General features: G+C 41.0%; 1 protein-coding gene across 1 annotated transcript in view; it reads left to right on the top strand.

The window, feature by feature from the left end:
* WDR36 (WD repeat domain 36) overlaps positions 1-17,259 on the top strand; it is a 1,582,076-nt gene that overhangs the window by 1,209,419 nt on the left and 355,398 nt on the right. The window contains exon 18 of the mRNA XM_044064266.1: positions 11,291-11,388. Coding sequence (XP_043920201.1) covers positions 11,291-11,388 — 98 coding nt within the window. The remainder of the gene's footprint in view (positions 1-11,290; positions 11,389-17,259) is intronic.

The raw sequence follows: 17,259 nt of genomic DNA, 5'->3' as shown, positions 1-17,259 counted from the left end.
ATAGGTTCTCTTACAAATGGTTGTTTAAATACCCCTGTTGCCTCAGGATATCGTGGGGGGGACCAGCCTGTCCTCCCGCTTCATACCCTGGGTAAAGTATCGGTGGTGGCGGAAGGGGAGGGGCCGTCGCTACTACTATATTATTATCTTCTTTATCTAAGAATAATGCTTTCGCATTTTTAAACTTCTGTTCCCTTTGATTTACTTCCTCAATCCACCTGTGTGCTTGAGAAATACCCAACTGTCGCTGTTTTTTTGCCTGACCCTCCGCGTCAGATTTTAACTGTTTCAAAAGTTTCACTAACGAAATTTTGTCTAATTTACCATCAAATCCATATTTATTAACCCATTTTGCAAAATATCTCACATTATCTGCTCTCTGCAATTGCATGTATTTCGCATCATCCGTCAAAGGCGGATCTCGCGATCTTTTAGTGCACTGATTTCCCATGTCTTAAAAAGACTGTTACGTAACCCTTCTCTTGTACCACGTGGTATCTTATTTCCCCATATCCACAGTAGTGTCTAGAATGACTGTTTACTTTGCTTTGTTATTTCCTGATCTATGACTCAAGATACAATACTTCAACTCTCTCTCTCCCTGCTATCACAAACCTTAGCAATAGCACAGTGTAACCTGGTCCCTGATCTAAAACAAAGACAAAGAGGGAAACTCTCCTTACCTGAGCCTCCCGTTTATGACTGTTCGCTTTCTTCTTGGGATCCAGTTTTCCGCTTTTCAGCCACAGATCAGAAAGTGGACAGCCTCTTTGCACACAACAATTCAGTCGGAGGTCTTTTCACTCAAGAAGAACCATTTGTTTTGGCAGCTTCCTCTGCGCAGATTTGTTACCACTCATGCACTCTGACCTGCAGCTTACCAAGGGAATTCCGGCTTCAGAAGGACCAAAATGTCAAATAAATTGTTAGAATCAAACTGTAAAAATCATTAGGCTTTTCAAAATGACAGTCAATAACACAGGATGCTCAGGTTCAAACAATATTGTTTTACTAATGTACATTAGGAGGCAAAAAACTATACAGAAACAGTATAGAGTTTTGACTAATTACATTCAGGAAATACTCTCAATTATATACTATTTGCAATCAGCTTTTGCCCACCTTACTGACGTGGTCAGTCACAGGGCATTTACATCACTATAGTCCATAATCCTTCATTCATAAGAAGATGCTTAGGTAATGTTTTTATAAACTTTCCCATGCGAATAACACAGCCTTGCGAGGCACCTGGTCCATCATAACGTCTTCCTGTAGATGTTACTTTTTCAAGGATCTTAGATTAGTTCGAACACAATGGTCAAGTCTTTTCTTAATACGTCCCTTTGTCTCTCTGGCTGCCAGCTGCGCACTATCTCAGATAGTGTTCACAAGGCCATCCTTCTCGGTGGAAGGAAGAAAGATACACATGCATACATATTTATTTCTCTCTGACCCAGCAGATTATAGTTACTGAAAGACATAAGCTTGCTGAGCTAGCTACTGCCAGGGTCAGGGGTTAACCATACTGCAGCTGAATTTCAAGCAATTACATGCAAGATCATTTCTACTGCCATTCTAGTAAAATAGAATTAAATGCATTACATATTATACTGTTTCTAAACTTTGCACTACATATATGTTCAAGTACATATTCTTCTAACAGTTTATATATGTTTAAGTACATATTTTTCTAGCATTCTGTATATGTTTAAGTACATATTTTTCTAACACTCTGTATATGTTTAAGTACATATTTTTCTAACAATATATATATATATATATATATATATATATATGTGTGTGTGTGTGTATAACATAGTGGTTCCACTGAGAATCAAACTCAAGATTTGCTGTACATGAAGCATACATCATAATCTGTATACTACATAACATACATAAGAACTGAATCCTCCTGCCTGTCTAGTTACACAATCTAAACAGGACAGCATTAATCACAAGCACCACAGGAAAAGTCTGAAGCTTCTTAGGAAGACATGTAAGAGAAGTGTGCATTGTTTTTCATCTCCACTTCGCATGGATTAGACCATTTAATTGCAGCTGTCATCTCTTTTAAGTTATGTATCCCAGATTTCTGATGCAGGCTTGATTTTTTTTTCTTCTGTTCGTTTTTGTAGCTGCTGTATGCTTTTCATTGGGGACTCAATATTTTTGACATTTTCATTGAAGGTTTCAGTGCTATCCTTAATGGTACTTTCCAGAATTTTCCTTCCTTCAAAGAATCTGTCCCTTCTTGGGGTCTGGATTTTGTGCTGAAACAGTTAACTGTGCCACATCTCAAACAAGCTTCAAGGGTAGAGTTAAAGTACTTGTCATGGAAAGTCTTCTTTTTAGTGGCTGTCACTTTAGCAAGGATGACGTTGAAATTAGCAACACTATGCATCAAACCCCCTTATTTGTTGTTCCATCAAGGTAGTGCACTTGTGCTAGAATCCATTGTTTATTTTATGGTAGCCACAGAGACCAGTTTGAACCAGTGCATAAATTTGCCTGTATACTTGTGCCACGGTGGTACGGCAGTAGCGTTGTTACCTCACAGCAAGAGGTTCTCCCATTCGATTCTCGGCGTGGCTTGGAAGTGCCTTCTGTGTGGAGTCTGCATGTCCTCCCCGCGGTTGGGTAGCGTTCGAAAGACATGCGTGCGTAAATGGGCGTGCCTTCGTTGAAGGTTGGGTGTCGAGCTGGCACCTTGGCATTTCGTAAAAATCTACTGCCAATCATTAGCAGACCGGAGTTCCGCTGTGGTGACCCCTTACCGGGAAAAAGCCGAAAGACAAAACAACAACAACTTTACAGAGTACTCTAATGGAGTCAGTCTTGCATTCCATGGATGTGCGTAGCAACTGAGATTTTTTGTCACTAAAGCCAAATTATTTAGGAAAGATAATCATTTTTGTGTCTACTATGCTTCTAAGCAAATTGGCAGCCAAAGTTTCCTGAACCAGTCCATATAGATGGCTCTCAAGTGTGTTACATATTGCTTTCTAAGTTATGTTAACCAGCTGCCTTTTGACCCAGGGCACACCCTACCAGAGTAATTACTGCTACTTGGGCTTTCTTCATGAATTCATCCTTACCTGATATATAGTGGATATAAAAAGTGTACAGACACCTGTCAAAATGACACGTTTTTGAGATATAAAAAAATGAGACCACAATAAATCATTTCAAAACTTTTCTCACCATTAATGTGACCTATAACCTGTACAATTCAATTGAAAAACAAATCTGTTGGGAGAAAAATATAAAAAATAAAAAAAGTACAATAAGCTGGTTGCATAATTGTGCACATCCTTAAACTGATACTTTGTTGAAGCACCTTTTGATTTAATTACATCATTCATTCTTCTTAGGTAGGAGTCTATCAGCATGGCACATCTTGACTTGGCAATGTTTGCCCACTCTTCCTTGCAAAAGTGCTCCACATCTGTCAGATTGCGAGGGCATCTCTTGTGCACAGCCCTCTTCAGGTCACCCCACAGATTTTCTATTGGATTTAAGTCTGGGCCATTCCAGAACTTTAATTTTCTTCTGGTGAAACCATTCTTTTTTTTATTTGGATGTATGCTTGGGGTCATTGTCATGTTGAAAGGTGAAATTCCTCCATCTTCAGCTCTCTAGCAGACGCCTAAAGGTTTTGGGCCAAAAGTGACTAGTATTTGGAACTGTTCATAATTCATTCCACCTTGACTAAAGCTCCAGTTCCAGTTGAAGAAAAGCAACCCCAAAGCGTGATACTGCCACTACCACCATGCTTCACCATGGGAATGGTGTTCTTTCGATGATGCAAAGTGTTGTTTTTGCGCCAAACGTACCTTTTGGAATTGTGGCCAAAATGTTCAGCCTTGGTGTCATCAGACCATAATACATTTTCCACATGCTTTTGCGAGACTTGATGTATTGTTTTGCAAATTTTAGCTGGGCCTGGATGTTTTTCTGTGTAAGAAAAGGCTTCTGTCTTGCAACCCTACCCCATAATCCAGACATATGGAGAATACGGGAGACTGATGTAACATGTAGTACACAAACCAGTTCTTGCCAGAAATTTCTGCATCTCCTTCAGTGTTGTAGGTCTCGACAGCCTCCCTGTCCAGTTTTCGTCTTGTTGTTTCATCAGTTTTGGAGGGATGTCCAGTTCTTTGCAACGTCACTGTTATCCCATATTTTCTCCACTTTATGATGACTGTCTTCACTGTGTTCCATGGTAAATCCAGTGCTGTGGAAATTTTTTTGTACCCTTCTCCTGTCTGATACCTTTCAACAATGAGATCCCTTTGATGCTTTGTAATCTCTCTGTGAACCATGGCTTTTGTTGTAGCAGGCAACTGAGTAAATGTCAGGAGAATACTAGGACAGCTGAACTTTATTTGGGTTAATCAGTGTCTTTTTAACTGATGGCAGGTGTGTACCCAAGAAGACTGAATGCTTTATTAAATCAAAAAGTGCTTCAACAAAGTATTAGTTTAAGGGTGTGCAGACTTATGCTTCCAGCTTATTGTACTTTTTTAGTTTTTATATTTTTCCCCTAACAGATTTGTTTGTTTTTCAATTGAATTGCACAGGTTATAGGTCACGTTAAAGGTGGGAAAAGTTTTGAAATTATTTATTGTGGTATCATTTTTTATATCACAAAAACCTGACATTTTAACAGGGGTGTGTACACTTTTTATATCCACTCTATATGCAGCTGCAGCGTGAACCTCTCTGCATACTTTTGCAGGGCACTACAAGATGTATATTATCTGAAGGTCAATGTTTTCCTTAAGGGCCACAGTCATATAAGATGTACTTTCATGATATCATCTAGAAGGATAAACTGGTAATTCTGCCCTACTGGTTGAAGAATATAGATGGGATCATGCCAGTTACAAAGTTATGTACTTACCATAATGGCAGAGATGTGCAGTCTGTGTCCATATTTTACATTCCAGTTTAGTAGCTGAACTTTACTTTTGTCCTACTTCTCTCCTGTCTGTATATATGGTTAGGTTTTGAGTGTCACACTGAAGAGCTGGAGCTGTGCTGAACATGGTGGCAAAATGGAGGAATGAGCACCTTGGAATTTTTTCTTGAGGAGCGAAATACTATAAATTGTTTTACTGGTTTGGATTGTGTACAGCTTTATCATTATAGTAAGTTCCGTAAACTTGGTGATCACTGTTTTTCAGGCTAGGAGGAATGGTTCAAGATATTGCAATGTCAGATTTGTATGATCTCCCACTTACAGTTGCAGTCTTGACATTGAAAGACTAACTTTCAGTCCCTACACTTATGTTAGGCATACAAAATGAGATGTTCTCCGTGATTCACTGTTGCAGTTATTACATTTGGGGTAATCTGCTGGCAGGTTGCCCTCAGTCGGCCTGAATAACAAAGTCTTGGGTCCTGCGCCGGTTGCTGTCTCCTCTTCCATGACGTCAGGTTGTCAGGGGTATAAAACATGCAGCCAACGCCATTTTATTCAGTCTTTCTTGCCTTGCGGTGCTCTAAGCAGAAGCAGTTCGCAAGTGCCGGTTGGCTGACTCCTGAAATTTTCGCATTCGAATTTCAGAACCAAACTCTTCAACTAAAGCTAAGTACCCCGTTGTGGAAACATTTTCTTGCTCCTTACCGATGTCAGTAAAAGTTAATAATTGCATTACTTGTGGGAAGCAAATACCTCATAAGGATTTTCATTTGTACTGTATTCCTTGCCTAGGCCCAGATCATAATGTGCGGTTTTGTGCTAGATTTAACCAACGCACTATTAAGCGTCTGTATATTTTTGCTTCTAAATATTTTGGATCAAGATTTAATTACCCTGAAAATTCGTCGGTTAGCAATCAGACTACCAGAGTTCACAAAAAATGCAAAGAAAAAGACAGAGACAGACCGTCGAGGTCCAAAACCAATGACAAAACTTCTCCTAAGCCAGTCGCCAGTTTGCTGGCACTCAGGCACTTTCGCAGCCCCTGATACCCGCTACTTTTGAGTCGCAGGCCTCTACCGAGACCCATGCGGAGTCCAGTATGCCGCGAGATTCTCAGAGTATTGAACCCGCGGATGTCTCTCCCTTGGATGGGTCCGGAGCCGCTGAGCAGGCACTGGCTTCTGAGGGTGTCTTCAGGCCTCAACATTTTTATATAAAACCGACGCCAGCTTCAAAAACATCTTCTATGTCTAAAAAAACGACTCATGAGCCACGTGCTCAGGGCACTATGCCTAAAAAACAGATGATCAAAATGGCTGAGGACTTAATTACCTTGATCAGGGGTTCCCAACCCCCCCCCCCTGCTAAGAGGCCTAGGCAAGGCACTGATTATGAATCTTCAGATCAGGTTTCCATTTCCTCCGATTCCTCTTCTGATCAGGAATTTTCTCTTCCACCCTATGAGGATTCTGATGCAGAAGAATCCATCCCGTCTGCATCTCCTCCTGAGGACTACTCTTTTGGAGAAACCTTGCATACTTTAAGGGAACATTTTCACTGGGAGAGTCAGAATTTCTCTGAATCAAAAAAGAGGCTTAGGGATTTCCTCCTTCTTCCTCAGCATAGGCCTTTGGCAATACCTCCTGTTAGACATTGTTGATGATGTGTTTTCGGAATCAAGCATGGCTCCTGATTACCTACCTCCGGCTCCTAGTAAGCCAGACAGATATTACAGGGTTCCTGACTCCCACAAATTTCTATTCAAAAATCCTGCTGCTGATCCTGAGACTATCTCACAGGGTCCCAAAGGTGTAAAGGCCTCTACAGCCAAAAATCCTACCCCTCTGATAGAGATTCCAGGGCGCTGGATAGATCGGGAAAGAAGGTTTATACGTCTGCAACCTTGGCAATTAGGGCCTTAAACTGCCAGTTTCATATGCTTAAATATCAACAGCATGTAATGGGCTTATTGAAACAGAAAATTATGTTGATTTCTGATTGTGTGGAAAATAAAGAATTACAGGAATTATTGCATTCAGCAGAACAGGTTGGAAAGCATACTTTACAATGTGGTTTTGATTCCTTGGAGGCCTCTTGCAGGGCTGCAGTTACTGGATCTTTGATTAGAAGGCATGCCTGGCTCAAGGAGCAAAATCTGCCTGATCATGTTAAAGCTAAATTATTGGATGCCCCCTTGCAGCATGATACTCTGTTTGGTAATAAGGCAGAAGAGGTTTTAAAGAAAATGGAAGACAAAGCTAAATCTATGCAAACTGTAAAATATTTCTTACAAGTGCAGCCACCCAGGTTCAGTAGGCACTGGCCTACTAAAAATTGGTCCTTTCCTGTGTCCAGCAGTGCCACTCAAGGCAAATCCAGGCGCTCAAAAGGCTCTAGATACCAATCACAGGGTTCTTACAGGTCAAAGCAATGGGGTGCCTCCACCTCCAAATCTGGAGGAAACAAAGCACAACCCTACAGTAAGCAGTCTCAATGACTTTCCTCTACATTCACCAAGCACTTATCTTTTGGCAGCCCCCTTGGGGGGAAAACTAGCACTTCATGCTTAAATTGGCAGTTAATTCCCCAGGACAAGTGGGTATTAAACATAGTATCCCAGGGGTACTGATTTAATTTCCGTACTTTGCCAATTCCAAACTGTTGGCCAGATCTGCCACAAAATCAGTGGGCAGAGGCTCAGAAACAAGTTATGTCCCTCATGGATATGGGGGCTATTCAACCAGTACCAGAAAAGGAAAAAGGACAAGGTTTTTATTCAAGGCTTTTCCGATACCCAGAAAAGACAATGCCTGGAGTCCAATACTGGACTTACCGATTTTGAACACGTTCCTGGACATTCCAAAATTCAAAATGCTGACTTTACAACAGCTACTGCCTATGCTGGGCAGGAACGCTTGGTTAGTGACTCTAGACTTGAGGCATACCTGCATATCCCAATAAGGGAATCGTGCAGAAGATACCTCCGTTTCAAGGCATGTCTTTTGCATTACCAATTCTCTGCACTGCCCTTTGGCTTGTCTGTTGCGCCCAGGGTCTTTACAAAGTGCCTGGCACCAGTGATTCCATTCTGCAGACAAAGAAGCATACAAATTTATCCTTATCTGGACAACTGTCTCATTCAAGCAGAGGACAAGGACACTCTTCTTCAACATGTGGCATTTGTAAAAAGGCTTCTAACAATCCTAGGGTACACAATAAACGAAAAGAAATCCCAACTGGTACCCTCTCAAATAATTACATTCATGGGTGCAAGCTTGAATGCAACTGCCCAGATGGCGTACCTTACGCCAGACAAACAAAGGCAACTGACAACATACTTCAAACAAATGGCAACAAAAACCCAGTTATCTGCAAGACACATTCTGCAGGCTTTGGGGTTCATGGCATCCTGCATTCTACTAATTCCATTTGCAAGACTGCATATGAGGAAACTTCAATGGTACCTAAAGAGTTTATGGAGTCAACATTGTCACAGTCTGGAAACAATGATTCCTCTCATTCCCTGCCTACAGCAGGAGTTTCTTTGGTGGGCAGAGACATGTCACCAAAACAAGGGACTGTCATTCACTCTACCCCCTGCCACCCAAACCCCAACTACAGACGCATCAGACTATGCTTGGGGGGCCCACCTGGTGGGGAGATGCATTCAGGGCAAATGGAGCCCAAAACAAATGCATCTGCATATCAGCTAGAAAGAGATGCTAGCTGTTCAGAATGCTCTTGACAGCTTTCATGGACTTACTTCATCTAGGACAACTACGGACAACACCATGGTTATGTGGTACATAAACAAGCAGGGGGGTACACATTCCTACCCCCTTTGCAGACTAGCCGTGGCATTGTGGAACACAGCTTTGGCTTACCAAATACATCTTCAAGCTTAGTTCCTGCCAGGAAAACAAAATACTCTGGCAGACGAACTAAGCAGAAATCTTATGGACCCGCACGAGTGGAAACTGGATCCACAAATCTTCAGCATGTTAACACAGAAATAGGGGAGCCCAGACATAGATCTATTTGCCTCTCCCCAAAATTATCAACTGGACAAATTCTGCACAAGGACATATCACAGACAAGCATGGAAAGTGGATGCCCTATCCTTCAGTTGGAAAAACCTATCAGTCTATGCCTTTCCCCCTCTGCCTCTTCTCTCCAAGGTCTTACTAAAGGTCAGACAGGAAAAACCAAAAATGATCCTAGTTGCTCCAGACTGGCCTCGCCAGCACTCGTACCCAATTCTAAGGAATATGTCTCAACTCCCTCCTTGGTACTTGCCTCAAATACCACATCTACTGTCTCAGCAGAACAATCAAATTCTGCACACTCAGCTCCAAACTCTGAACCTTGCAGCATGGCTGATCATTTAATTATTCAAACAACACCTCTCAGTAAATCTGTGATGGATGTCATTTTGGAAGCCAGAAGGCCTAGTACTAGAAAATCTTATGCTGAAAAATGGAAAAGATTCTGTGCTTGGAACCAAGCACAAGGAGCGGACACAGCAAAGCCCAATATCCCTCAGATTTTACAAAATTTGACTGAGATGCTTGACAAGGGCCTATCTTTTTCTTCAATAAAGATCCATGCCTCTGCCATCTCAGCTCATTACAACACGGAGCCTCCCCTCTTTTCTCATCCTCTGCTTAAACAGCATCTTAGAGGGGCCAAAAATTTAAGGCCTCCCAGAAGATCACTAACTCCTGCATAGAACTTCAATGTTGTGCTGGAAAAACCCACCCTGCCTCCTTTTGAACCAGCAGCTACTGTGGATATAAAATTTTTATCTAGGAAAACAGCTTTCCTCTTGGCAATCACTTCAGCAAGAAGGGTTTCAAAACTACAGGCTCTTATGGCTGTGGAGCCTTTTATTACATTTTACCCGGACAGGGTGTCCCTCAGGACCAATCCTTCTTTTATGCCTAAGGTGGTATCCAGTGTGGCTCTTAACCAAACAATTCACCTGCCAACTTTTTACCCAAATCTGCAGAATACGGGGGAGCGAATTCTGCATTTATTGGACGTACACAGACCACTAAGATTCTACTTAAACAGGACCAAATTTCTAAAAGTCTGAGCAACTACTGGTGGCATTTGTTGCAGGATCAGAGGGGATGGCTATATCACAGCAGACTATTTCTAAGTGGATAAGCCACTGCATTCTTTTCTGCTACTTGCACCATGGTAAACCTGTGCCCAAGGGAATCACGTCACATTCCTCCAGGGCTGCCTCTACATCAGCAGCTTTTCTCAGAGGAGTTCCAACCAAAGACATTCTAGAAGCTGCTACTTAGAGCTCTGTTCATACCTCCACAAAGCATTATCATTTACCTCTCTTCTCCAAATCCAGGGCAGGCTTTGCCACTGCAGTTCTGCAGGGCCTTATAGCCACTCCTAATGCTATTTAGTTCCATCCATAGCTTTGGGATTCCACCCAAATGTAATGACTGCATCAGTGAAACACGAAGAACATAATACAGTTGTGTACACTTACCATAAATGTAGATGTTAGAGTGTATTCACTGTTGCAGTCCGGGTTACCCACTCACCATCCCCCTTTTCTATAACTTCTCTATCCTTCACTATATTCTAAAGCCTTTGTGGTGTATTTGCTTTTAGATTAAGGTAAAGTTTATGTTGCTAAAAGTGCATCTACATATATTTCTGTTTTATATATTTTTTATATATATATATATATATATATATATATTTTTTTTTTTTTTTTTTTTTTTTCTCCCCGTTTGGGGGGGCACCTGACATCTGGGGCAAGAAAAACTGAATAAAATGGCATCGGCTGCATGTTTTATACCTCTGACGACTTGACATCATGGAAGAGGAGAGCAACCGTCGCAGGACCCAAGACTTTATTCAGGCCGACTGAGGGCAACCTGCCAGCAGATTACCCTAAATGTAATGACTGCAACAGTGAATACACTTGAACATCTACATTTATGGTAAGTGTACACAACTGTACTTTCTTCAGTCTTGAAATTGTATAACATTGAAAAGTACGTTAGTTCTGTTGGTTCTTTAACCACATAAATACTTTGCTTTTGGTATAAGGACATTTGAAGAGAAGACTGATCATTATTTCATTTTATAGTGAGTTGTATGCAGTTTTTCATTCTGTAGTTGATCCGTATGTGCCTTGTCTTTGTCTAGTCTATTGTCGATAAAGGTGGATTATGTGCAAATATTTAACCTGGCTATAAATGAATGAGAATGCATTAAGTAGAGCAATAACATTTAGTTGCAATGCTGCTTAATGTTTTGTCTTTTTTTTTTGTATGGAGTCTGAGAATAGTTCTGCTAATGAATTTTTCTTTCTTATTTTTTTTATATTAGGTCTAACAGTACACTGTATTCCCTGGTTTCACTGAGACCACTTCCCACAGATTATGAGCCCACCATTCAAATGCTACCTGGAACTTGTCCTGAACAAGGTACTAAGAAATACTATGCTTGGATGTGGCAGTTTGGAGAATTAATAATACTTTGCATCCAGTAAAGACCGTACTGCTTTGTGTATGTGAACATATACTGTCGTGAATCAGAATGAATATTTTATTTTTAAGGTATTGAGACACAGTGATCTTAGATTGTTGGTGTTTTGGAATTCAGAAGCAATTTTTTGAATTTCTTTCTTTACATCAAGAAATAGGCTTAAAATATAAAATGACTGTTGGAAGAATGCTGTATCCACAGTAACAGTACTGCTACTAAAAATGCTTTTAACTTGCATTGAGGAACACATTAAGCCATGGACCACTACATGGAAAGATACTGCATTTTCTCAAAATATTTTTTAGGCACAGAGTTTTTATTCTTGATAGTCCCACCACTTGTGGGTGTCTGTACTGTAAGAAACCCACATAGTAAATTTTCATATAAACTAGAATGGTTAAGCATCCATCCATCATCACCCCCTTTTTCCCATTTTGCATATGGGTTCAGGGTGCCACTTCAACAGTGACAATCCTTTCGAGCCAAGGTTTACACCACTGTGTGACTAGCTGTGTTGTGGTAGTTCATCCCTACCACTCACTTGCACCTTTGGCCAATTTAGAGTGTCCAGTCCACGTACTGCATGTCTTTGAAATTCAGGAGGAAACCAGAGCACCCGGAGGAAACCCACACGACTGCCGGGAGGACATGTAGACTCTGCATGGAAGGCACTCCAGCTGAGAATTGAACTGGAAAACCTCTTGCTGTGAGGCGACAATGCTAACTGCTGCACCAGCGCAGCTGTCCATAAATGATAAAATGGTTAAGCATGTTTGCATAATTTTGAATGGGACATATAAATCTTGGAAACGAATGATTATATGACATTTAAAATACCTGCACATGCTTTTACTTTCTCCAACAGTCACCCAGCTTAATATAAATTGTATCCCAACAGAATTTGCAGTTTACTGTGCAGCTGTGCCTTAAGTTTTAGAGGGGAACACCATACTGCAGAGGGCTGCCAAGTAATACATTTTCAGAATGGTTAATTATTGTGATTGCTTTTGCTTACTGGTTTCAAAGTCACACAAGCATGTTTAAACACTAAGTTATGTTAATACTTTAAAAAATGTACAAATATTGTGACACAGATAGGCAGCATAAGAGAGGATACCCGGCAGCTCATAGAGCAACATTTTCTAAATTCACACTAGCACTGAGTTAAGTAAAATGTTTTGGGTTAACACATTTAAACTTTTTGTCTGTGGGATCATTTTCATATATTGCATGAAAGAAAGTTGCAAGACATTGTGCAGTACCTAGCACTTGCGCTTTTTTCTTCTCATTATGAGATACTAATTTTTAAAAGGGAACTGTGTAACCTGTTTCCACTGCACAAAGACCTCTTAATTATGTTGCTGTTAAGTGATATCAGTAAATTTATATTATCTTTAATTTGTAATGGTATATTAAATGTCAATTAAAATAAGTTACACAGATAATGACACTGAAATGCTTCATTATTTGTTTGCAGGGGAGATTAGAGCTAAAAAAGTAATTAACCAGTTGTACACAACTTAACAGTTCTTAGATGGCCAGAGCTGGTTATTTTGCATGCTGTTTGCTTCCTGCCTTTCAATCCTCCTCTTGAGTCTATATTCTGCCAGGGTAGATGATTCATGTTCAGAAAAGGAATTACTGCTCTATTATTGGTATCTGATAGGGTGCATTTCTGTATTACTTGCATGGTTTGTCACTACTCTTGGGGGGGAAGGGGGTGAGGTTGTGTCTTCCCGTGTTACCTTGAATGATTCTCATCAGACTGTTGACACAGAAAGGTGAAATATATCTTTTTGACTGCTCCATGCATGCATGTCACTGAATGGCTGGCACTGCTTATTTTTGTCCATCACCTGGGTGAGAACATTTCATGGTGCAGCAGTTGTACATGCCATTTCTCTTTGAGGACCTAACCCCTCCTCTTGGGTGGGAGAGGTTTGACCCATCTCACCATGGGGACCAATGCCCTGCCTTCTTGACTGTGTATGCTGTCATGCACCTGCCAAAGAAAGCTACTGTGTTCATGGTTTTGTAAGTCAAATGCATGCTCCATGAGTGCTCCCATGTGTCACTGCCCCTTCTCTGAGGAGTTGTAGTTAAGACAGCCCTACTTCATCTCCCAACCCCAGTTTAGGTAGCCCATCCTTCTCGCACCAGCTGCAGGAAACACCCTTACCAGTGGACAAGCTAGGTATAATTCATGATGTGAAAATTTATCTCCGTTCTTGTCCTCCTCCTCTTACAGGGATTTATTCTTTGGATTACATAGTTCGGCAATGGCACTACCAGTGAGGCAGAGATGAGAGAAGGCATACTAACTCTGTATATTTTGCTTGTTGTTTCTTACCTTTTAAGTGGGGGCCATAGTATTTTAAAATAGACTTTTATATCCTTTCGTCCAAATGGCTTCGTTACAACAGGTGTTGTCATAGTGTCCCACGTTTATGCACTTTATGAAAGTTAGTGTGGAGCAGCTGTAGCAGAGCCACTTGAATAAGGGCATTGCTTTTATTTTCAGCTACTAAAGGATGCAGTTTGAGGATTCCAACTAAAACTACTCCCAGAAGATAAATAAGAGGTTAAGTGCACATTGCATACACATACTGTTCACAAAACTCTAGTTTGCATTAAAACATTCGTGTTTATATAGGGGAGTCACTAACAGAATGTCTTCCTTGTGCTTCAGTATTGCTAGCCTAGATTAACAACTGAACAGGAAAAGGAAAACACTGACCCTTATAGGGGCATCCTGGATTCCTAACCCAGACAAGGGTCAGGGTTTTCCTTTCTTGTTTAGTTGGTAATACAATACTATGTTTATTGTTTGTACTGCGCTGGATTATTTGCTAGATTAGTTTATATTTCTTGCTTCTAGTGCCAGTAACTCAAATTGTAATTGCATGTTTTAGCATGCCATTTTGTGTATGTACTAATAAAATTGCAGGTTGCTGTGCCATCATTCCTAATGTGAAATAAATTTTAGGGCATTGTAATCCCAATGCATTTCTCTAGACAGAGCACTTTGATTGGCTTATAGCTCTTGAAAGATCACATAAATTAGAACGTGTTGCTGTCTGGCAAGCTCAGTGACAGCATTGCTGTTTTTTGCTCTACTATTAATATCCCCATTTCATAACTGATAGCAATTTTGATGTGTTAGTTGCTGCTGGGGGATTAAATGGCCAATGACAGATCTCTCTTCTTACAAACAGGAAGACCCCCATGTACTTTGTTGGGCTAGTTTCTAGTGGAAGCTTTGGGTTGGCTGTTGATCTACAAAGAAATTGATACCTTTGATGTCAGTGCACAGTTAGTGCAGGGTATTAACTATAACTGAGAACATTATGCATTTTAAGGTGGGTAAAGGAAATGGAAAAGGAAATCGTATGCACCAACCACTTACCCACTATTCTAAGGATTCCCTGGATCTGACCTGGCCAGTCACCAACCAGAGTAATGTCAGAGAAAGAAGAATGTACATGCCATGTTAGCATTCTTGTCTGAAGAAAATGGACATGTGCAGTGTGAGAACGAATGCTGAATTATGAGACTGAGCTAAAGATCGAAGTTTCCAAGATCCACTTGTAGTGTATTGATAGTCAGCAGTTAAGAACACATGTGGAAATTGGTAGCACATTATTACACAGTGTTCTGCATCATTGATGGACTTAATGCCTTCATTTGAGATTTGGAATTACAAAACATGGAATTCTGTATTCCAAGACTGAAATTTTGAACATTTCGGGAAATTATTCTTGAGATATGGGTAAGATTAATAGTGAAGTTGTGTATGCGCAGAAGCCTATGGTGGGTGTCTTGGATTTTGCTCTCTCCCGCAAAGAGTTAAGTATCAGAAAGTTAATTTTGCTTTCATCTGCAGTTTTGGTCTTAACATCTGAATTTTAGCTTTTTGATTTCTAGACTACCACACCATATCCTATTCTACCATTATCTAACCACTTATAGTGAACCGTATTGTTTCACATTATCTTTGATTTTTTATGTCAAGCCAGTTTTTAAAAACATGACTGATCGTTACAACCAGTCTTGAAATGTCTGGTTTCTGTATCGGCATTTATGCTATGTTTTGTTACTTATACAGATTTAATATACGGTAGCACTATAGAGAGAGGTTATTGCCTTACTTTATATCTTTTTAGTACGTGTCACCTTTTGAATATTGCCTCTTATTTCTGTCAGTGAAACCCACCACCTACTCCTTATCAGAGCGTTTACCATATGCTGTACAAGTAATACAACATGCAGTGTATCCAAAATGCAGAATAGACTACTGTACATCACTGTGACCTGCAGGTGGCAGTATTAACTAAAAGTATGGTGGTCAGTTCCGAGTCCATTGATCATTGACATCTTGATTCTTTAAGAAATTTTGATGATCTAATGAAATTCAAAGAACATAATCTGCAGCACACGTTAAATTCAACAGATCTTCCCAGACTGCACAAGACTTCACATACCATACCTAATGTTTCTCTCCTCCATTTTCCAGATGTTCATCGTGTTTCACTGTTGCAGTCATTACTCTTTGGTTATCCTGCTGGCAGGCTACCCGCAGTTGGCCTGAATTCCAAAGTCTTGGTCCGGCGTCGGTTGCTGTCGCCTCTTCCCTGACGTCAGTGCGCCAGGGGTATAAAAGATGCAGCCAACACCATTTTCTTCAGTCTTTCTTGCCGTGCAAAGCAAAAGCAGTTCGCAAGTGCCGGTTGGCCGACTCCTGAGATTTTCTACATAGAATTTCAGATCCGAAGTCTTCATTAAAGCTAAGTACCCCGTTGGGGAAACTTTTTTCTTGCTCCAGACCGATGTCAGAAAAAGTTAACAATTGTATTTCTTGTGGGAAGCAAATACCTCATAAGGATTTTCATTCTTACTGTATTCCTTGCCTAGGCCCTGATCACGATGTTGCTAGCTGTCGGTTTTGTGCTAGATTTAACCAACGCACTATTAAGCGTCAGTACGATTTTGCCTTTCATTACTTTGGCCGAAGGTTTAATTATATAATGCCGTCGGAACAGCCAACGACCGGAGTTTATAAAAAGCGCAAGGAAAAGGACAGGCATCCGAGGTCCAAAACCGACGACGAGGCCCCCGCTAGGCCAGTCGCCAGTTCACCGGTACTCGGTGAGGCGCTTTCGCAGCCCCTGACGCCCGCTACCTCAGAGCCACAGGCCGCTTCCGACTCCCACGTGGAGCCGACTAGGCCTCTTGATACTCAAGGTATTGGACTCTCGGAAACTATTCTCTCAGATGGGTCCTGAGCCACTGAGCAGGCATCGGCTTCTGAGGGTGTTTTCAAACCTACACAATTATATGTCAAGCCAACCTCAGCTTCAAAGACTAAAACAGCTCTAAAGACAAAGAAACATGGCCAAAGACCTAATTACTTTAATCAGGGGTTCCCATCCCCCTCTTGATAAGAGGCCTAGGCAAGAGATAGAATGTGACTCTTCTGATCAGGTTTCAATTTCCTCTGATTCCTCTTCTGAACAGGGATACTCTTTTCCTCCCTATGAGTATTGTGATGCTGAAGAATCTGTTCCTTCAGTCTCTTCTCCTGAGGATTATTCTTTTGGGGAAACTCTGCATACCATGAGGGAGCATTTTCACTGGGAGAGCCAAGATTACTCAGAATCTAAGAAAAGGCTCAGAGACTTTCTTTTACTACCTCAGTACAGACCTCTTGATATTCCACCTGTTCTAGACATTGTAGATGTATTTTCAGAGTCCGGCCTGTCTCCTGACTCTTTACCCCCTGCACCTGCGAAGTCAGACAGATACTAGAGGGT

This window comes from Protopterus annectens, chromosome 2.part2 (genome assembly GCF_019279795.1).
Source record: "Protopterus annectens isolate FY-2018-M chromosome 2.part2, PAN1.0, whole genome shotgun sequence".
Classification (NCBI taxonomy): Eukaryota; Metazoa; Chordata; order Ceratodontiformes; family Protopteridae; genus Protopterus; species Protopterus annectens.
This window is presented reverse-complemented; position numbering and strand designations above follow the sequence as displayed.